Source organism: Leucoraja erinacea, chromosome 31 (genome assembly GCF_028641065.1).
Source record: "Leucoraja erinacea ecotype New England chromosome 31, Leri_hhj_1, whole genome shotgun sequence".
Lineage (NCBI taxonomy): Eukaryota > Metazoa > Chordata > Chondrichthyes > Rajiformes > Rajidae > Leucoraja > Leucoraja erinaceus.
In genome coordinates this window covers 22,473,751-22,496,988 of record NC_073407.1, presented here as the reverse complement: position 1 = coordinate 22,496,988, position 23,238 = coordinate 22,473,751, and the positions used below count along the sequence as shown (strand labels likewise).

General features: G+C 40.0%; 1 protein-coding gene across 4 annotated transcripts in view; it reads left to right on the top strand.

The window, feature by feature from the left end:
* The window catches only part of adamtsl2 (ADAMTS-like 2), a 52,261-nt gene that overhangs the window by 8,923 nt on the left and 20,100 nt on the right, over positions 1-23,238 (top strand). For 3 of the 4 annotated variants that reach the window (XM_055660326.1, XM_055660325.1, XM_055660327.1), the window contains 7 exons: positions 2,907-3,009; positions 5,450-5,595; positions 5,689-5,812; positions 10,185-10,265; positions 14,015-14,190; positions 17,510-17,834; positions 20,606-20,999. In XM_055660326.1, coding sequence (XP_055516301.1) covers positions 2,907-3,009; positions 5,450-5,595; positions 5,689-5,812; positions 10,185-10,265; positions 14,015-14,190; positions 17,510-17,834; positions 20,606-20,999 — 1,349 coding nt within the window. The remainder of the gene's footprint in view (positions 1-2,906; positions 3,010-5,449; positions 5,596-5,688; positions 5,813-10,184; positions 10,266-14,014; positions 14,191-17,509; positions 17,835-20,605; positions 21,000-23,238) is intronic. The other variant, XM_055660328.1, reaches the window with a different exon arrangement.

Below are 23,238 nucleotides of genomic sequence, written 5' to 3'. Positions count from 1 at the left end.
GAGCTGGGGCGTCCGGCCGCGGGCCGCGCTGGATTTGGAGCACCTCGCAGCCAGGGGTAGAGTTGCCGGGGTCGGAGCTACACACCGGTGCCGCCCGCGGCCAGACCGGCCACAGCGCTGCGGAGCTTACTGCACAGCGACCCGGTAAGGCATTGACCGCTCCCCGCCTCTCCGACCAGGTAGGGGACTAAGAATTAAAGTTTACCCCCTTCACCCCCCTTCACATAAAAGCCCTCCAAACTAACTGACTAACATTTAAGCAATGATTTACAGATGTTTAAGCGTCTCCCGGTCTCCAGGGAGGAGGCAGCCGCTACAGTAGTACAGACCTGGGTTGACTGTGGGTCATTTTGGGTCAAGTTTGGCGCCAAACGCGAGCTTTGGTGCGCAGACGACATCTGGAAAAAATGGCCGGTTTTCGGAGCTTTTCGGTTTCTGGAACACCGGATAAAAGGTTGTGCACCTGTACATGGAAAACAGCTGAGAGCTGGGAATATGCTGCTCAAGGGACTTACTATTTTTGAGTATGTGACACCGAGCAACGTACAGAAAGGAGTAGAAATTTAACTTGGCAGTATTAAATACATTGTCCATTATACTCTTGCTGATGTGCATTCTCTGCATTCAGGAAAACTCGAGACACTATCCCTTTCTCGTGGTTTCTCCGTCTCTGCTGCGTCTGCTCTCAAGATGAGGCTTTCCACCCCAGGACATCTGAGATGTCCTCTTCTGTAAACGTGCTTCTCTCCTGTCCCCACAGTTATACTGTAGATGGAGCCCTTGTCCGTGTCTCCTTCATTTCCCGTAGTTCTACTCTCTAAATGGAACGGGGATAGAGTTTCCCTTGAACTTGCATGGGTTAGAGCGAGAAACTGAATAGATAAAGGGATGGATTTACCAGAAATTGGAAAATTCAATGTTCATGCCATTGAGTTGTATACTGTCCAAGTGAAATATGAGATGCAGTTCCAGTTCATAATCATACTTTAGTAGCCAAGTACGTTTTGCAACATACGAGGAATTTGATTTGCCATACAGTCATACTAATAAAAAGCAACAGAACACACAAAATACATTTTAACATAAACATGCACCCCACAGTCTTCTTCTTCTTGCGTATGGCATGCACAGCCTATAGTTGTAGGCAACTTGTTCTATTTGATCTTATTTGATTGTGCACATTGGGTTGATTGCATTAGTCGAAACAGGGCAGACCATGTGAAGGTTGCAATCTCCCACCCCATCCACCACAGCGCCTCCTCCACATTCCTCACTGTGATGGAAACCGAAAAAAAAGTTGAATCTCTTCCCTTCTTTTGTTTGTTTGTAGTTCCACTCTGGCAGCGGAATGCAATAAACTAGGTTCGAGAAGGTGCAAGTAATCCACTTCTCTCTTGCATAGTTTTATTTTATTTATACCTTTGTACAATTTGCTTCAACAAGTTTCTGATCATTGTCTGCATTGTTAGAGGATTGGATGAAGATTCCATTTTACTTATTTGATTTTTTGAAGATCTCACATTTATAGCTACTGACATTATTCTTGCCCTTGTGGTAGCACGATTTTTGTGCCTAGTCTATCCAAAGCTCTCAGAATTTTTATTTTCATTTTCTTTTTAGGACAGAAGGAAGTAGTCCATTCACCCTTTCCTGATGGGTATGCCATTGTACTTCTGGTACAATCAAATTGGTGCTACAATAGACAGTGAGGAAGTATTTCTAACATTACAACAGGATCTTGACCAACTGAGTCAAAGGGCTGAGAAATGGCAGATGAGTTTAATTCTGATAAATGCGAGGTGTTACATTTTAGTAAGCAGGGCAGGATTTGCACAATAAATGATAGGGTCCTGGGGAATGTTATGGAAGAAAGATCAAGGAGTTCGGGTATTTACTTCCTTGAAGGTGGCAATATGGGTAGACAGCATGGTGAAGAAGACATTTGGCATGCTTGCTTTCCTTGGTCACAGTATTGAATGCAGGAATTGGGTTATCATGTGGCAACTGTGGGAGAAGTTGATAAGGCCACATTTGGAGTATTGTGTACATTTCTATTTACCCTGCCACAAGAAGGATGTCATTAAAATGAAAATTGTGAGAAAAATTTCTGAGAATGTTTCTAGGACTGAATGGATTGCGTTATAAGGAGAGCCTGGATTAGCTAGGACTGTAGGAGGCTGAGGGGTGACATAAAAGTATATGAAATCATAAAGGGCATAGATAAGATGAATAACCACAGCCTTTTCCCCAGAGTACAGGAGACTAAGACTAGGGAGCATGAGTTTAAGATTAGAAGGGAAGGATTTATAAGGGACCCGATGGACAACATTTTCATACATAGGGTGGTGTGCACATGGAATGAGCTGTCATAGAAAGTGGGAGAGGCAGGTAAATTGTGGTATTCAAAAGGCACTTAGCCAAGCACGTTAGAACATAAAGTTAATATACAGAATGTCATTAATGTCCAATACGAATCATTCCAGCTCATGGTGCCAGCCTGGAACTCTTGGCATAGACAATCTCTCCTCTGAGAATTACCTCATCAACCAAGGTGCTTGGGTCATAATTTGTACAGTAAGCAGCACATTCCTTCTCATGCAGAGCCTCCTTTGCAACTATATCAACCTTTTCAAATTTGCTTAAGCTGCAGTTTAATGGAGAAGTGTCCTTTGAAACAGGTGCTCCAAAGTCAGTTTGCCTCAGAGTATTGACACAATTGTGATCAAATTCTATGCATTGAGTTTAAAGATAGCAATTAAAAATCACTTTGACATTTTCACACCAATTCCAATCAAATGCTGTGTCAGAACCACACCACCATGAATTGGTGATTTAACCACGTAAAACAGATTTAACATGATTATTCATGTCTGTACTTTAAGCAAGCATTTCATTAACTGTTGCAGGAATGCCCAGCTAATGGGAGGAGCTTCCGCGATGAGCAATGTTCATCTTTTAACTCTCGTATTTATAGTGGAGGGACTTACAAATGGAAACCACTGTACCCAGGTGAGAAAGCTTGTTGCACTTACTTTGTTTAATCAGCCCCTTTGTTTAAACAATAATGAACAGGAGAATTAATCTGCTTCAAGCATATTAACTTTAGTTGAAAAATGTAAATTTATGACTATATTATTTGTAATATAATTAAAATGTTTGGAAACTAAAGGAAAAAAAATGTACCAATGCAAAATTAGTTTATTTCTCTGCCGCCTGTGCTCAATAAATAATGCTTTGCATTCATATAGGGGGAACAATTAGCAAATCTGTTTTGCCACCTCCCATTCTAATAACTATACAATGCATAGAAACATACAAAATAGGTGCAGGAGGAGGCCATTCGGCCTTTCAAGCCATTCGGCCATTCATTGAGATCATGGCTGAATATCCACAATTAATAACCCATGCCTGCCTTCTCCCCATACCTCTTGATTCCGCTAGCCCCAATAGTTCTGTCGAACTCTCTTTTAAATTCATCCAGTGAATTGGCCTCCACTGCCTTCTGTGGCAGAGAATTCCACAAATTCACAACTCTCTGGGTGAAAAAGTTTGTTCTCATATCAGTTTTAAATGGCCTCCCCTTTATTCTTAGACTGTGGCCCCTGGTTCTGGACTCCCCCAACATTGGGAACATTTTTCCTGCATCTAGCTTGTCCAGTCCTTTTATAATTGTATATGTTCTATAAGATCCCCTCCCATCTTTCTAAATTCCAGTGAGTACAAACCCAGTCTTTTCAATCTTTCCTCATATGACAGTCCTGCCATCCTGGGTATTAACCGTGAACCTACGCTGCACTCCCTCAGTATGCAGTATGGAATTTTTTTCTGTATACACATCTGATAATTTTTAAAGGATCCTTGATACTGGAAATCAATTCAAACACATAGGTAAATGTGCATCTTTTAGCTGGTCTTCTCTACAATCTGGGCTGCTCATAGATTGCTTTTAGCCCAACTTACACCTTCAGCTGCATAGCATGATTTGTCTGACATTGTGGAATGGCAGGGTTTCGAATTTAGATTATGGAAAATACATTCAACATCACTTAAAATGTTCACACAACCTGAGGATTACTAAAGTAGGCATATGGGGCCCATTTCATTTGTTGGAAGAAGAAGTGGACTTCCTCAATGTCCTCAATCTGCCATCATTTCTCTCTGTAGGTTTCCAGGGGTTGTGATAAGGGGACCGAACAAGAGGGAAATGATACAGAAAGCAGAAAACCATTGTTGCCAGCTTTTGCATTAGAAAATGGGTTTCAAGAACATATGGGTCAACAAAATACTATTCTTTGCCACCGTACTGCCTAATTTTCGGACAGAATTGCAGTTAAAAAAGGCAGCATTGTGTGTCAATTGATGTGTGGTGGAAGGAACTGAATATGCTGGTTTACACTGAAGATAGAGAGTAACTCAGAGGGACAGGCGGGATCTCTGGATGGAAGGAATGGGTGATGTTTTTGGTCGAGATCCATCCAAAAGTCACCCATTCCTTCTATCCAGCGATACTGCCTGGCCCGTTGTGTTACTCCAGCATTTTGTGTCTATCTTCATGTGTCTATTGATGTTTTCTTGAAAGAGTTGCCTTTTGTTATCAGTTTTTCTTTTCATAACCTCTTTAATTTTTTTATTGCTGAGAAGTTCCTGGAAAATTTAGGGAGAAGTTGTTTTATTGTAATCATTTGAAAATCATTATTTTTATATGTAGCTGTTTAGTTTCCACAGACCAGTAAGAGTTTATAATTGTTACATCAGGAATGCAACAATGAAATTCTTGCTTGTTAAGGGTTTACAAGCACAATATTAATGTAACAACAAAACAAATAAATAAACAATAGTACAATAACATTTCAGTTGCACCACGTAAACAGCCCTTAATATTGCAAGCCGAAATGTGAGGCAGTACTAATTAATATGGTTTAACAGTAAATGTGCAGAAAGTGGATGAAAATAATGAGTGTACAGACGGAAGGGGTGGGGGGGGGGGCTGCTCCTTTTCAACCTAAGCTGTCGGTAAAGTACTGTGACAGAGCAGGTGGATGGCTGGACCTTTATACCTTGGTCCTAAAAAATGTTTTACAAGAGGTCTGCCATGGATGCAGTTCACATTGTTATTTTGTATATTTACAAAGACCTAAGTTTCATCTTTTTTCTAGGTTAATATCTATATAATATATCCAAGGAAAGGTTAAGATATCCATGGCTTTATTCAGGATTTCTACATTGTTGAGATGTTTAACTAACGTGCTGACTTCACTATTTCATGTGGCACTCAGCATCGTATAGCTCTGTTGAAGGATCAACAGGGGATTCTGCAGGTGTCCTTAATAAACTTCTGAGCCATCACTTGTGTACAAAATAGTGACTGCGTTTCCACTTGATTTATTTTTGTTACGTGCTTCATGTAATACGAGACATGTAATAAATTGTTCTTGTTCATTTCTTGTAGATGATTATGTGCACATCTCAAGCAAGCCTTGTGATCTTCAGTGTACTACAACAGATGGACAGAGACAGCTGATGGTCCCAGCACGGGATGGAACATCTTGTAAATACGGGGAATACAGAGGAGTCTGTGTAGCTGGAGGGTGTGAGGTTGTTAACGTAACATGAAGTGATAAATGGTAGAATTCAGAAAGTTATAACCTTTTTTGACTCAATTTTTCAAAACCACTTTGTATTCTGCAGCCCATAGGATGTGATGGAGTTCTTTTTTCCACCCTGACCTTAGACAAATGTGGTATTTGTCAGGGTAATGGAAGCAGTTGTATACGAGTTACTGGAAACTATAGGAAAAGAGCGGCTCAAACAGGTAAGAGCACAGCTGCCAATGTGCTATTCTTGATCAGTTAATTTATTGGAATTATGACATTTTGGATATAACCAATAGCAAATTATACTGCTTTGAACTTGAAGCACTGCAAAGGATAGAGACTCGACTTACTGATCCAGTGAAGGTGATTTAAAAATGTATTTTTCCTCCATTTTCCTTTGTCTTGTGCTGTGTGATTGTTCTGTTCATTATGTGTGTATCTAAACAATGTACTGTTACAACAACTACCACAAAAAACATAACATCAAAGGTTGATCATGTTCGCTCACCTGTGCAAATTACAGAAGGAATCACTGATAACTAATCAGAAATAGTTATAACTAATTTATTTTTCCGTAGCTTAGACACTGAGACCAAATGATGACCAATGCCTACATCCTATGCTGTTGGGAAACAAAATCTAGAAAGTAGATGTCAGAGGATTCATTTTATAATTTTTCATCCCTATTTAAATATTAGTTTTGGGCTGAGGCTTGAAAATGCTTCATTTAAATTATGGTAAAAGAAATTCTAGTGCACGGTGCATTAGTAAATTAAAGATTAAGAGGAACTTGGTTGAATCTAACTTAGATTCCCAATAACCGCACTGCGAACGACAACATTACAACATCAACAATCTTCATCCATTGTCTAATTATACAGAAAAATTGCATTAAGTAAGTGCAGCATAGGTTACAAGGTTAATTCCCGGGATGGTGGGACTGTCATATGCTGAGAGAATGGAGCGGCTGGGCTTGTATACTCTGGAATTTAGAAGGATGAGAGGAGATCGTATTGAAACATATAAGATTATTCAGGGTTTGGACACGCTAGAGGCAGGAAACATGTTTCCGATGTTGGGGGAGTCCAGAACCAGCGGCCACAGTTTAAGAGTAAGGGTTAAGCCATTTAGAACGGAGACGAGGAAACACTTTTTCACACAGAGAGTTATGAGTCTGTGGAATTCTCTGCCTCAGAGGGCGGTGGAGGCCGGTTCACTGGATCCTTTCAAGAGAGAGCTAGATAGGGGTCTTAAAGATAGCGGAGTCAGGGGATATGGTGAGAAGACAGGAACGGGGTACTGATTGTGGATGATCTGCCATGATCAAATTTGAATGGCGGTGCTGGCTCGAAGGGCCTAATGGCCTGCTCCTGCACCTATTGTCTATTGTCTATTAATCTTACACCTTCAGGACTTTGGGAATGCTGGAGGAACATTTTTCCAGACATTTGGATGTTATTGCAATTAATACTCAAATGCATTATTTATTTATTTATTTTACGTGGCACACAGTAGAATAATAATTCTTCCAGTTATTACTCGCCGATCTCTTAACTGAGAAGGGAAGGGAAGGCTCTTTGGTCAGAAACAAGAGCAAGGAACATGTAAGATATATGTTATCTGCGCTTTCACCACAGATGCTTAACTGTTCTTGTTTCATGAATCATTCAAACCTATCATAATTTCTAAGCTTCTGGTAGTTTCATCACATAGACATTTGTGTGTTAGCTACGTGTCCCACCCCTAACTTTTCCAAATTTAACATCGTAAACTGTTAGGAGTAAGGTCCATCTCTCTCACGTTCTTCAAACCTTCCTGCACACTGTAGCAAGTTCAGTTTCAAAACAGACACCTCACCTCCAAAGAGAAGGGGAAAAAATGAAAAGTGCATCGCAACCGCAGTTACCGCATCAGGAACCAGCCGAGAGACAAGGTGCGGGTATGAGCTGTAAGTTAGATGAAAGTACCTCACAATGGGACACCAGGGGGCAGCAGCCACGCATGGAAAAGATCTTCTTCCTGCGTATGACGTGCACAGCCTAAAGTTGTACGACAACTTATTCTATTTGATTGTGCACACCAGGTTGATTACGTTCGTCGAAACAGGGTGGACCACGTGAAGGTTGCAATCTCCCACCCCCAGCAAAAAATCACAGCAGGCATTACAAAGCCCCATTTTGGCATTGCTGCATAAGAATTAAATAAGTGAGAAAAAAGATAATAGGCGGAACAAGCCAAATATTTGACACAACAGTCAGAGGAAAATTATTGGTTATGAATAGGGAGCGATAAAATCCACCTTCTACCTGGAGCCCATGTTCTCAAATGTGCAGAAACTTGTCAATTCCAGCCAGCAATCTATGGGATCTTGTGTCTGATGGCTAAAAACAACACTTTACACTCAAATTATTGCAGCTTGCATGGAATGAGAAACTGCTCCAGCTGAAGCATATGTAGATGTCATGCTGATTTTTGGCTCCTCAGCTGAAAGGAATTTGTTAAGTGTATCGAGCCATGTTTCTAAGGTGGTGCATTGGCAATCATTAGCAGGAAAAGATTGCCAGAAGCCAGCTTTTGTGTTCCCTCCTCCAGCCCTTCCTCCTCCCTTTACCCCAAACGCCATATGGTGACCCTTAGCCCATGGTTATGTGGTGCAGTCAGAAACATTCTACTGGATGAATTGTAATCCAGTGGTTTAACAGTGGCTTTCAGAAGTCATGCTAATGGAAAGTATCCCTTGTCACTCTTTAACCAGCCATGAAATTGTGTTAGGGCTCAAATCTTTGGAATGGATGACTGTCTCATAATCTACCACGGCAGTCTACATATAGTATTCATTTACCTGACTGGTGGACATTGACAAGGAATATATTGTTGCTGTTGGAAGAGTTTATTAAATTAGACAATTATAAAAAATGTACAACACAGAACGAAGGCATTTATTACTTTCTTTCTACTCCAAAAAGTGCCCAATTAAATTGAACCTTCCAGCAATTGGCCTTCAAGTACACATGCAAGCTGTTGATAGTTTTTATATCACCATTATAATTGTCAACCACCCACGAGGAAAAGGATCTTTCTCATTTCCCTTCATCCACCCAATATTGTAAATTTATGTCCCTGGTTTTACCAACCTGTCAAAGGAAAAAAATCCTTCCTGTTTATCAAGGCCAAGTCAAGTCAACTCAAGTCAAGTTTATTTGTCACATACACATACGAGATGTGCAGTGAAATGAAAGTGGCTGCTCATAATTTAATGTAAATCCAATAATGTCTCTCCTCAGCCACCTCTTTTTCAAAGAAAGCAATCCCAATCTTTCCAGTCTTCAACTAAAATGTTCCAATCCTTACAACATCCTTGTAAATCTCATGTCACCCTTCTCTAATACAATCACATTTTTACTATGGTGTAACCATAACTAAACACATCACTCCCCGCTCCTGTATTCCGTCTCAGTTTAAAAAGAGAAACCTCATGTATGCCTTTTCAATTCCTGCTACTCTTAAAGATCTGTTGACAAGCACCTAAAGTTTCTGTTCATACCGGTCAATATCATGCATTTTGTTGTGTTTCCTCACCTCATAGCACCTCCCTAAATACATTGCCTCATACTTATCTTGTTCCACTTGCCACTTTTCTGTCTAATTGACCTGAAGGGCATTACATCTTTCTGTATATGTTTCTCCAACGTGCATATCTTCCTGACTTGGAAGTATTTCGCCGATCCTAGATCTTATCTAACAGCTCTGCCAGCATTATTTCTAGTGGGCCAAGGCAGCAGCTCACAACCACCTTTGCATGGGTCATTAAGAATGGGCAGTAAATGCTGTCCTTGCAAGGGATGTTCATACCCCATAAACAAATTATTTTAAAAAAATTGGAAATTAGCAACGAGGAGCATCGTCAGTTTAAAATTGCTGCCACTAGTTGAGGATTGAGATTGGAAGAAATGTATTTAAATTTGCTTGGGTACTGACTGCTTTGCCAGAAGAAATGGATGCACCTCTAACACAATTTTAATAAATGTTTGAACCCAAGAAAAACACAGGCTACAGGATGAGGATGGAGCAGTGGGGGTTAAACATAACATAGCTGACCAAATGATCTCCTCTGTTCATTAATAACCAACAAGCTTTTAAATGTAAATATATTTTGAATATGCATATTTTAGTTTAATTAAAACATCCAGTGAAATACCCATTAACTTTATTTAAACTATCAGATAGTGACGTGTGCATGTTACATAAATATGCTGTTTATTTCCAGCAAGGTTATTTTAACCATATTTATCATTTGTAGGACTTTCTTGATCACCTTGGTTCTAGCACTATGTTTTCTCTGCCGTGTAACTACTATGACAGCCTGCTCTCTTGGTTCCTTAATTGACTGCATTCATTCTGCACAAGCTTCTATATTCCGTTGTATGATTTTTCCATGTTCTTTGATCTGGAGAAGAAGATCATCAGATACCTATTATTGCATTCTTAGCCCCTGAATATCTTGTATCATATTTTATTGTCTGGCATTTTAATAAGTTTCTAGATTAGTTTAACATGGACTTTGAACTCAAAGTGTGTCATATTTCCTAGGTTATTCCCTCATAACACATATCCCAGTTGGTGCAACAGATATACAGATAATTGAAAGAAAACAATCTGATGATGTTCTGGGTATGTATAGAAACAGCAGTTTTGTTATATTCTTTCAGTGTATTGTATGCTAGAGTTGTCTGCTAACACTGGCTTATGTTAGTTTGCTTCTTATGCGGTTCATCGTTGCTAAGGTCAATCAGTCTGAATTCAACAATCCTAATGTTTTCTTTATTAAATCTAAAATGTGTTATAATTATAATTACAACTTGGAAAATAAGTATGCACATATAAGGAGAAGAGTTATAGGGAATGTGGAAATCGAGACTGGTTGATGAAATGTAAGTACTTAACTGTTTCATCGATTACTTATAAAGCATTTTTTTGTTCCACATTAAGCTTTTCACAGACATTTGTATGATTATGGCAATAACAATGCCATAATCAAGAGACAAGTTCAATCGTATGGAAAGAAAGGGATGCTGCCTGACACAAGTCACTCCAGCACTTTGTGTCGTCTAATTGTATGGAAAGACTGAGTAACTCAGTGAGCCAGGTAGCATCTCATGAGATTATAGACAGATGCTGCTTTGGATCCAGACCCTTCTTCAGACTGATTGTAGTGGGGTGGAGAAAGTTGAAAGAAGTGAGGGGCAAAGCCAGGCAAGTGATAGGTGATGCATAATGAGGTGGGTTGATAGGCAGGTGGGTGAACAGAGGCCAGAGATGAAAACGACCCAAAGGACTGAGATAAGGAGAGAAGAGGCATGGATTGTGAGGTCAGAGGAAGGGATGTAGGTGGAAAGGGAAAACGGAGCTGGATAATGGGACAAATGGGTGCTCATCCAGCTGGGGAACAGGAAGAGAGTGAGGAGGAAATAAAGGGGGGAGGGTGGGTTGTTGGTTTGGTACCTAAAGTTCATACCGTTGGGTTGTAAGCTACAGAAGCAGAATATGAGATGCTGCTTCTCCAGTCTGCTTGTGCCCTCACTCTGGCATTGGAAAAGGCCCAGGACAGAAAGGTTGGTATGGGAAGGGGAGTTAAAGTGGTTAGCGACCAGGATATCCAGTAAGCCTTGATGGACTGAGTGCAAATGTTTGGCAAAATGGTTGCCTAGTCGACTAGACCACATCAGAAGCATCCAAAGCATTCAATTTGGTTAGAAGAGGTCACAATTCATGCATCGTTTCTCCTTATCTCAAAGTATTTGTCTCTTTTCATTTTTGGCCATAGCCTTTATCCGCCTATCTTCCAATCAACCCCCACCTTACAATGTCTACAAATCACTTGCCTGGCTTTGCCCCGCCCCTACTACCTGTTCCTCTTTCCACCCCCTACTAAACGTCACCTTTCCAAGTTCTACAGAGATGCTACCTTAACTATTGATTTATTCCAGCACTTGTCATTGAGTCACAGAGTGATACAGTGTGGGAACAGGACCTTCGTCCCAACTTGCCCACACCGGCCAACAATGTCCCAGCTACACTAGTCCCACTTGCCTGCGCTTGGTCCATATCCCTCCAAACCTGTCCTATCCATGTACCTGTCTAACTGTTTCTTAAACGATGGGATAGTCCCAGCCTCAACTACCTCCTCTGGCAGCTTGTTCCATACACCCACCATCCTTTGTGTGAAAAAAATTACCCCTCGGATTTCTATTAAATCATTTCCCCTTCACCTTGAACCTATATCCTCTGGTCCTCGATTCCCCTACTCTGGGAAAGAGACTGTGCATCTACCCGACCTATTCGTCTCAAAATTTTGTACACCTCTATAAGATCACCCCTCATCCTCCTGCACTCCATGGAATAGAGACTCGGCATACTCAACCTCTGCCGATAGCTCACACCCTCTAGTCCTGGCAACATCCTCGTGAATCTTTTCTGAACCCTTTCAAGCATGACAATATCTTACCTATAACGTGAGGCTCAGAACTGAATACAATAATCTAAATCCAGTCTCACCACCGTTTTATACAACTGCAACATGACCTCCTAACTTCTATACTCAATACTCTGACTGATGAAGGCCAAAGTGCCAAAAGCCTTTTTGATCACCTTATCTACCTGTACTCCTAGATCGCTCTGCTCTACAACACTACGCCAGAGGCCTACCATTTACTGTGTAGGCCCTGCCCTTGTTTGACTTCCCAAAATACCAGACCTCACACTTCTCTGTATTAAATTCTATCAAACATTCCTCCGCCCACCTGGCCAATTGATCCAAATCCTGCTGCAATCTTTCACAACCATCTTCACTATCGGCAAAACCACTAACTTTTGTATCATCAGCAAACTTGCTAATCTTGCCCTGTACGTTCTCATCCAAATTGTTGATGTAGATGACAAACAGTAACGGGCCCAGCACCGAACCCTGAGGCACACCTCTAGTCACAGGCCTCCAGTCGGGGAAGCAACTCTCCACCATCACCCTCAGCATCCTTCCATGGAGACAATTTGCTATCCATTCAGCTATCGCTCCTTGGATCCCATGCGATCTAACCTTCCAGAGCAGCCTACCATGCGGAACCTTATCGAATGCCATACTGAAATCCATGTACACAACATCTACAGCTCTGCCCTCATCAACCTTTTTGGGGTTGTTTGTTTTGGCCTAGATTCCAGCATCTGCAGTTTCTTTACTAAGACATTGTCACAGGTTAACTATCTCTCAAACTTGTAGGGAATCATTGAATCATGGAACCTTTGTAAAGAAAAGGCGACAGTTCTTCTGTGTTTATTGACATGTTCTCCTGATTTTCAGTAAAATATTTCTTGAAAGGTGCAGTGAACTCTGCTGTGATGACTCCAGAGTTTGGGTAAAATCCCCAATGGACATTATCCAGCTGTAATAATAACAGAATCTCTGGACAGCCATTTTTCATGGTTTTCCTAGGATTTTGCTGAACCAACAACAAGGGAATATCAATGGAAAATATACTTCAATATTACACCTTTCAAGTTAGTAACTTGAAAATTCTAGTGCATCTTAATGGATGTGCTAGATGAGCACAGAGCAGTGACATTTCAATGACAATTTCAGTTATGGGCCTTCGATTGCAGAGTTGTGCTTGCTTGTAGTTGAAATTGTGCCTACCAAGATTGAGGCTGGATGTGGGGTTCAAAGTAGAGGGAGGGATCAGTGGTCATAAGCTCAATCAGAAGCTGGAATCCAGTTGGTGACTAAAAGTGAGCAGGAGAGTGACTCCACACAAGACCTGAGTTGGGAAGAGAAGAATGACATTGGCAAGAAATTGGATCAAGCAGTGGGGTAGGATATGATGAAGTTATGATTTCATGCTGCGTGCAGTAGCTGCAGAAATGATATCAGGTGAGCAACCAGAAGTAGTCAGTCAGAATAGTGAGCTTCAGCTCACAATTTTCAGGCACTATTGGAAACTATGTTTGATTTTTTTTCATTTCCTCCCATATGAGAGGTATTTTTGTGTCATCATTATTGCTCCTCCCTAACCTCAAAAGTTGAATATAGGAAACAGGAAGCCCATTCTCTTACATCGACGACAATATCAATTTGGTTTGCACGCTTGCACAGTTAACTGCCACTCGCAATATACTTGTAATGTAAATACAAAAAATGCTGGAAATGCTTAGCAGGCAAGATAGTCTCCATAGACAGAATCAGAAGTGATGTCTAAGGTCAATTACTGTTAATCAAAACCTTCTGAAGTCTGGCCTAATTCATCTACCTGGAACAATGCACAGTCCAGTGTTATTTACAACTTTTGTTTTTTCTCTCCTGTCTTGAAAGCCAAAATTGTTACATGCTGCAGGAAAAATGTGTTTTACCTGTGCTGTTATTTTTGTTGCAGCTATTGCTAATGAATTTGGAAACTTCTTTGTGAATGGTGATCTGAAGGTAGAAGGCCCAAGAAACATCCAACTTGCCGGCACAATTTTTAAATATAGAAGGCCAATGGACGTATTTGAAACTGGTCTTGAATATATTGTGGCTCAAGGACCTACAGATCTGGGACTTAATATACTGGTATAACTTCAATAATTTCAAATAAAAAATCACAAATTCTAAGTAACAAATTATTTAGTGAACGTCTATCATCATAGTAGCGCTGTAATTTGGAGAATGTTAACTAGTTCTTTCTCTCCTGAAATAGCTGAAGTGTTATTTCTGGTTATACTGATTGTTGTCAATCAAAATGGCAGATAGTTTAGGATTTATTTTCTGCTTCTTTCTGCACCGCCCCCCCCCCCCCCACTACACTCTCTGAACAAACAAGCTAATCATTTAGGCAGAGCATAAAATATGAAAATCCATTCAACCACTCCTGTCCACCTCCTGTCAGCAGTTAACAAGCATGTGTTTAATGATATTCAAGAATAACCCAGAATAACTACATACCTAATTTCACAGGCCAGGATCTGGATGCACAATAAAACTTATTATTTTAGTCAAATCAGAAGTGCCCAATGTATGGACCATCCAGTGATGAGATCTGTGCTAGAATTAGCATCTAGATCCTTACTTGCTGAAGTGCATCGGATACCAGGGGTGGATTACCCCATAATGGCTAATAACTTAAGAAAATCAGCCATGGGGATCACCCATAACAAAGAAAATAAGTAACTTGCCTATGAATAAAATCTTTAGGTCTTCTTTATCCCTGATCCTCCCTATCTTACCTACAGGATTTTCAAATTCTTAATCAGCTTCCATGATTCTTGGCTCTAATCCCAACCTTGCATTGCGTTGTCTTTGGTCCGCATTGCCCCACATTCCTTCTGACTTGGTCAAATTCTGATCCAGTAACATGACTGATGCAATTTTTCATTGTCATGATAATCAGACTGTTAATGTGCTTCACTATAAAACATAAAACTAAAGCTCAATATTTGTATAATCTCAGACTTTACTATTTTAATAGACAAATGAACAGAAGGGTGTGGTTTTAAATACAGATCAGTAGAAACTAGCTTTACGAAGATGGTATCATCAAGAATAAATGTCACTCTTTCATTAAAACTTTACTACTATAATTTATGACTATCTAGCTGTATGGCTGAGACCAGTGGCCACTAAGATTTAAGACCCAGATATAATGTCCAATGTGTTGAAAACTAGTCTCAATAAGCGTGAAATGGAGGAGAATAGGTAGAAACTCAGTAGGCCACATTCTCACGTTGATTGTGTTCCTTGAAGTTCTGTGCAGATATTAGTGTGTTGTACTTCATAACACCGGAAGTGCAAATAGTTTCTTATGCAAATTTATAGCGTTCCATCTACAGCATAGAATTGAACCCTTTGACCTGATATTTCAATGCCAGCATTTATGCTCCACACAAACTCGAGATGCTTCTTTTATCTTACATTATCAGCATCTCCTTGTCTTGTTATTTGCCTTGTCTATTAGCCAAGGCTGCCTTTCCTAGTTTTCTTTGACAAAAGGCATTAATCCTAAATTCCTTACTGTATTTACTTGTGAATGTCTTATATTTATGGTCTTTCCTTTTGAAAATATCTTCAGATCCATCAATTAATTTAATTTAATTACCTTAAAAGATCATTCTTCCTCCTTATCTCAGGCTGTTCATCCCTTCCTGATGGTTATAAATATGGTTGCAATATGTTTTTTATTCTTTCCTGATGGCAATCTACTGCTTTCATAATACGGATGGCAGAACAGTGCATTGTCAACTCAATAATCAAATCAGCATTCATTTTAGCGTGTTTTTCAATTCTATTCCTGTAGAATTGGACCCCCGTTGTTTAATTTGCTATTTTATTGCCTTACTAACCTGCTGCCCAATTCTGATAGTGCCTCTATCTGTTCCCTTGCTTTTGTATTTAGTTTGGACTAATTATTGTATAGATTGGAGTAGAGGTTTAAAAGAGTGGAGCGATTGTAATGAACGATTGCAGATCCACTCATGGGACCAGCACGTAGAGTTGCTTGGCTTGGGCGCATTTTGTAGAAAGGAGGTCAAGATTCAAGATTCAAGATTCAATTTAATTGTCATTTGGACCCCTTGAGGTCCAAACGAAATGCCGTTTCTGCAGCCATACATTACAAACAAATAGACCCAAGACAGAACATAATTTACATAAACATCCATCACATCGCTGTGATGGAAGGCCACGGGAGGTCACCCCAATCTCAGCCTTCAAAGGTTTTTGTTGATCCTTTGTATTAACAGGAGGCATACATTCATTCTGTATGAAAGCAGGTCCATCAGCTCACTGAGAATGTGCTAACATCAAGGACTCATTTAGACTTAATCCTTTTTCTCCCGATGTTTCCTCTCAACTGCCTCTAAATTCTATTTAGCACCTATCTACTGGGGTCAATTTATAATGACCAATTAACCTACCAACTCACACATATTAGGGATGTGGGACGAAACCCAAGCACCCAGAAGAAACCCACGTGTTCACAGGGGAAAAAGTCTATACCTCACACAGACAGCGTTTGAGATATGAAGCTCAATTAGCTATATTACTTCTGCAGCATTTTCCTTCTCCAGTCTGTTAATTCTTCAAACAATGAGAAAGTTTGATCAAGAATATTCTTCCTTCTGAAATCTTCATTGATTTTTCTTCATTTTAAGTTTCTAGGGTGCTTTCACCTAAATAATCTGTTTTCTTTTACCAGTTGGAATTGTTCAGTCTTTTTATGATATAAGGACAGCATTTGTTATTTTCCAGTCATTTTCACTATCCAGTGTTTTTGTGAGTTTCTACATGCATAAAATAGGATGTTGCTGCCTCTATAGCTTCCTTTAGTATCGACACCATCCAGAACACATACTGTTTTATCCTCTCCAAGTTTAATCAGTTTAACAATTATCTCCTCTCGTTATCTTGTATGTCTCCATTTATATTTGATTTCCTCTAAGGTCATGTCTTATAAATGTCTGTTATACTGTATCTTGCACAACTATTCATTGTCCTATCCCTGATGTGATTTTTTTTTTGTTCTTCTAACTATTCTAATCCTTTTGTATTATTTTCTTACTCTTTATCTTCTCTAATTCCCTTCTCCTTTCCCTAAAAAATAGATTTTTTTTCAATCTACGACTTGGAATATGATATTTTAAATGATAGAAAATGATGTCATAGGCTTACACCAAACCTTCTCCTACTTAGGAGCAGGTAATCCATGCGAAAATGTACAGCTGGTCTCATTACCACATTACAGTGACTGGGTGATTTTAAAGGTATATTTACCAGTGAATTTATAATGTTCTCTCATTGTTCAAATGCTATATTTGCCGAAATTCTGAAATATAATGTAACGGTTGCTGCTCCCTCTGTGCTCTCCACATTCTAATAGATTTTATTACATTCACAGTTGTTAATTCAAAGTGGGAAGAATCCTTACATTTCCTTCGAGTACACAATGCCACGGATTCTGCACTTCAAACGACTTCGACCTTCAATTGATTCGTATCTTACGCCTGGATCAGATACTCAAGGCAAAGAAAATGATGAAAGGACTGGCTTAGACAGAGATGAGAGTACGGGTGTCGTTTATACAAATGCAAGTTACAGTGAGAAACTGTCAAAAGGAATTACAAGAAAGGAAAACCAGATGTTGAGACCAGAACATGATCTGGCTGATTATGATGTGACCAACACAATCTATAATGGGGAAGGTCCAGAACCTGAATCAGAAGGTGAGATTTTGCATCAAAACAAAGGAATGGGTTCCAGAAAATATGAGGGAATATTTCATGTGTGATATGAAAAATTCTCCCCCTTGCTTTTTTTTCTTTTTTTAATTATCTCTGAGTGTCTTCTTCCATATTGTGCAACATTTCCTATATGAGGAGCTTCAAGACAGATTATGTAAATATATATTTAAATTTGGGTGACAACCTCTGAATCTATCCATGTATGAAATACTACTGCCAGATAAATCAAAGATGGTCAGTTTGGATTAGTTAGTAGTGGATGCGAAAGTGGGATAACATGGAGCTAGCGTGAATGGGTGATCGATAGTCAGCATGGACTCAGTGGGAAGAAGGGCCAGTTTCCATGCTGCATCTCTAAACTAATTATCCATGGCAATGTGAGAGCAGTGAGAATTATGTAATTAATTTGCTTTAAGCCATTGCTTTTTATGACATATATAAATAATTTATACTCCCACAATGAAGAAATTTGCAATGTTCAATTGGAAGAAAGTTCTTCATGTTCATAAGTTATAGAAGCAGAATTAGGCCAATCGGCCCATCAAGTCTACAGCGCCATTCAATCACGGCTGATCTCTCTTTCTGGTAGGCACAAAAGTGGTAAATAGAACTCAGTCAGACAGCGTGTGAGGTCATACAGTAAACCAGGCAAGGAACATTTGAGATTGCAGTTGCTGACGTCTGGAGGAAAAACCAAAAACCCTGATGCGGGGTCTTGATCCGAAACAGTGACCATCCTTCTATTTTTGCTGTTGCTACTTTCTGCCTGACACGCTGAGTTTTTCCAAGTTTGTTTTGGCCCAAGAAGTCTCTTGTTGTGGCAATTCTCTATAATAAAATGTCCATATCGGCGTACGTAAATAGGGAAAACTCTTTCCAATAATATTTATCAAATCAGTCGTTTTCTAGTTTGTACATAATCACTTTAATACTGTTACCTTTAGAATTTATATGTACAACCCCACCATGCTACTTGATTGTGAACTGAGCTTACACACATCAGAATCAGAATGCTTTATTGTCATTGCATGTGTCACATACAACAAGATTACTGTGTCTCTCCATTTAAAAGAACTTCAAACATTCACATACTCATACTTTTTACACTCCCTCCCTCCCCAAACCCACCCATGGATTCACATTTACATAAATTAATATTGTCTCCCATCCCCCCCTTCCTTCCCCATAACCCGCTCCCGAGACAGAGTTCAGTTCCAAGATTACTGATGGGTAAATGCTGTTCTTGAGTCTGGCAGTGCGTGACTTTAGCGACCTGTACCTTTTTCCTGAGGGCAGCAGTGTGAAAAGGTGGTGACAAGGATGTGTAATGTCTTTCACGATATTACAGGTCCTGCTGCGACATCTGGAGTGGTAAATGTCCTCCAGAGGGGGCAGGGGGAGTCCAATGATACCCTGGGCAGTTTTTATCACCCTCTGGAGAGCTGCTCTATCAGCTGCTGAACAGTTCACAAACCAGGCAGTTATGCAGTAAGTCAGTATGCTTTCTACCGAACAGCGGTAGAAAGACTCCAGCAATTTAGCAGACAGATGGGCCTTCCTCAGTGTTCTGAGGAAGTAAAGTCTGTTGCGCCGTTTTTACAACTACAGCAGAGTTCACAGACCATTTAGATTCAGATTCAATTTTAATTGTCATTGTCAGTGTACAGTACAGAGACAACAAAATGCATTTAAGATCCTCACTGATGTTGATCCCCAGAAATTTAAAACTAGGCACCCTCTCCACCTCCTCGTCCCCTATCTCCAGTGGCCTGAACTCCGCTCTATGTCGCCTGAAATCAGTGATGATCTCCTTTGTCTTTTTAGTGTTCAGAGAGAGATTGTTGTGAGCACACCACTCAGAAAGTCTGTGCACCTCCTCTCTATAGGCGACCTCGTTCCCATTTGAGATGAGCCCCACCACGGTTGTATCGTCCGCAAATTTTATGATCCTATTTGCGGGGTGATGGGGCAAGCAGTCATGTGTGTATAGGGCGTAGAGGAGCGGACTGTGCACACAGCCCTGCGGTGCTCCTGTGCTGAGGGTCAGGGATGTCGAGGTGTAGGGTCCAAGTCTCACTGTTTGTGGGCGTCCACTGAGAAAGTCCAATATCCACCGACACAGTTGACTGCTGAGACCAAGGTCTAGCATTTTTGTGATCAGCTTGCTGGGTATGATCATTTACTACTTGTCCCAATTGCAACACAAGGACCTCTGATTCCGAAATCCTCGTCTAATCTTTGTTACTTTCAGACTTGATAATACTACTCTCTCCTGATTACACTTCAATCGTCTGTCCTTCTTAAAATTAGGATCATCCAGAAATCTTCCTATGTTGTATCCTTCACCCATCTCTGCTCAGCCAGTAATCCTGGTATAACTGATATACACTGGCTCAGAATTGTCAACTTAAAGTTTTTAAGTTCATGCTTAATTTAATTCTTGTCCCTTCTTGCAATCTCTTCCAGTCCAACAACCCACAGCTAAATACTTTTATATGTCCCCTTCAACCTAACTTTGGTATTTGATCCTTAATCCTTTAGGTTTCATATTTGTAATTCTCACCCTTACCTGTCTCCTCACTTTCCACAACCATCTAAACCCAGTTTTATAATTAAGATTTTAGTAACTGCAACAGCTTTTTAATATTTTCTACATATAAATCATTGTTTAATGTGGCTTACTAGTTTCATGTACTGCTCTACCATTGCATAATATTTAGTTGGCCTAATCCATGTTCCTATTTTTGCTACAGACATTAAAAATAACACCCAACTTAACAGTGTTGAAGACAATGATTACACGGCAATAGATTACACAGATTCAAAGTTGACCACGCAAGAATATATATTTACGTCGGAGAATCATTTGACAGACGCACTTGCTAATGGACGTTCTTCAAATATAAAGGAACAAACTGAATTTGGTGTAAACGTGACTGATAATACAGAAGAAAACCCATTTTATAATGCGGAGTCCACTGCTGCTAGTTTCCCGATGTATTATGACGAAAACGAAAAGTTGGGGAGCTACAAAATTAATGATACATTTTTGGAACTGACTTTTGGCAATACGTCTGCAGAGATTCTCTTCTCCAATGAAACAATTATGCACATTATTCAACATGCAAACCGAACACAGAAATTACGGTAAGTTAAAATAATTGACAGTTGTGATTTTGCATTGTTTAATCTATTGATGCTCCGAAATTTTATTACCATGTTATCAAAAAAATCTATTGAGAATTGCACAATTTCTTGCCAAATGTTACATGCATTAGTTCCTGTTAAAGGCCACATATATCCTTTGGCTGCTATTGTTCAGTGACCTTCAAGTAATCAAATAGAAACCTGCCCATTCATTACTGCTCTCTTGCCAAGAAATGGTGTGAAAAGCTGTCAACTATAAATTTTACCTGACCTGTAGCTGTACAATGCCTTACAATGCTTGGCCTCTTGTGCTTGAGTCACACAGTCAGGTATCATTCAGCAATATCAAAAAGCTGGAAAAGCAAGCTCTATTTGATAAATGGTATAACAACCCTACTTGTAAAATCTTGAGTGCTTCAGTCTTTTATTGAACCAAGGAGCTAAATATGACATTAATAGTGAGTACATAAATAGATGAGTGAAATTCCACAAAACAAGGTGCACACAGGGAATCAAGAAGCTATGGAAATATTGATCCGAAAATTAATATTTCCTTATTGTGTGTAAGCTCACCAGCGGCAATATTAGATAATTCAGTGCCTTTTGTTGCTACCTTTTCCTGGGAAGTGCTGCCAGCAGGACCCGATGGGATTTATTTTCGAAAATGTTGTAGAAAGGCTGGTGCATGCCAAGTGACTGATAGATCATTGGTTGATTCCCTAAAGATACCGCCTGTTTTTAGATTCCCTTATACAAGGGTAGACACAAAAAGCTGGAGTAACTCAGCGGATCAGGCAGCATCTCTGGAGAAAAGGAATGGGTGACGTTTCGGGTTTCCTCAGACAGAGAGTCAGGGGAAAGGGAAACAAAAGATATAGAACGTGATATAGAGAGATATAGAACAAATGAATGAAAGATATGCAAAAAGTAACGATGGTGTAAAAGTAAAGGTGGAGCCCACAATGGTCCACTGTTGGCTGTGGGCTAGGTGATAACAAGTTATACAAACAGAGAAACTCAACAGGATAACAGTGAAACTAGTATAATGACTAGGATGGGGGAGGAACGGAGAGAGGGAATGCCAGGGTTACTTAAAGTTAGAGAAATCAATATTCATACCGCTGGGTTGGAAGCTGCCCAAGCAAATTATGAGGTGCTGTTCCTTCAATTTGCATTGGGCCTCACCCTGGCAATGGAGGAGGCCCAGGATAGAAAGGTCAGTATGGAAATGGGAAGGGGAGTTAAAGTGTTTGGCAACCGGGAAATCATGTAGGCCAAGGCGGACTGAGCGAAGGTGTTCCTTCTCTACGGTTCCTTCCTGCACATTTTGTCAACCATCATCTACAGTTCCGTAGAAGGGTCACGACCCGAAACGTCACCCATTCCTTCTCTCCAGAGATGCTGCCTGTCCCGCTGAGCTACTCCAGCATTTTGTGTCTATCTGCAGTTCCTTCCTACCCGTATACAAGGATATATGCCTGCAAAGTATTATATGTTGTCTGAGATCACTGCCAAAAATATTCCACCCTTCAGCTAAGCACACCTGGATGCTGCCCATGCAACCTTGAAAATACATGCCCATGCAACCTTAATATAGATTTGCCAAAAATTCTGTAGTTCTCTTCTTGGAATCCAAATCTGAAGAGATGGAGATTTTTATTACTTTCATTATGCAGTTTAACAAAAGCTAATATTGACACTTACTGCAAGCACATTCAGTGCCACCTTTAACTAAAATAGTAAATCAGATTAACACTGCATCATACAGCGTCTCCAGAAAATTTAACAATATAAACACGGAGAATCCAAATTTAAAAATAACTAATTTACATGGCCTCTATTTGCAGTTTTCCATCATTTAAATAATTGTGAACTTGACTGAACTCTGTGAAGGACTAAATGTAAATTTGATGCAAATTCAATTTTATGTAGCCCTAAATCTAGGAAAGTCAGATTTGTCCACTATTGAAAGTGTTGTCAGAGCTGTACCTGCCAGCAGAGTTATGCTCACAGCAAGGTAATGGGAAGGCATGACCAAAGTTAGAACGTCAGGAACGTCTCTAATTCTTACACCAAACTTCACATCACAATGTTTTAGAAATCTCAATACGAGCAATGCCCACAGAAGTTTGTACAGAAGCTCTGTGCATAAATAGTGAGCCATTCCTGAGGACGTTAATTTCATGCTGCTGTGCATCAGTGATGATGTTCCTGGAATCAGTGCTTTTCCTTGTTTGTC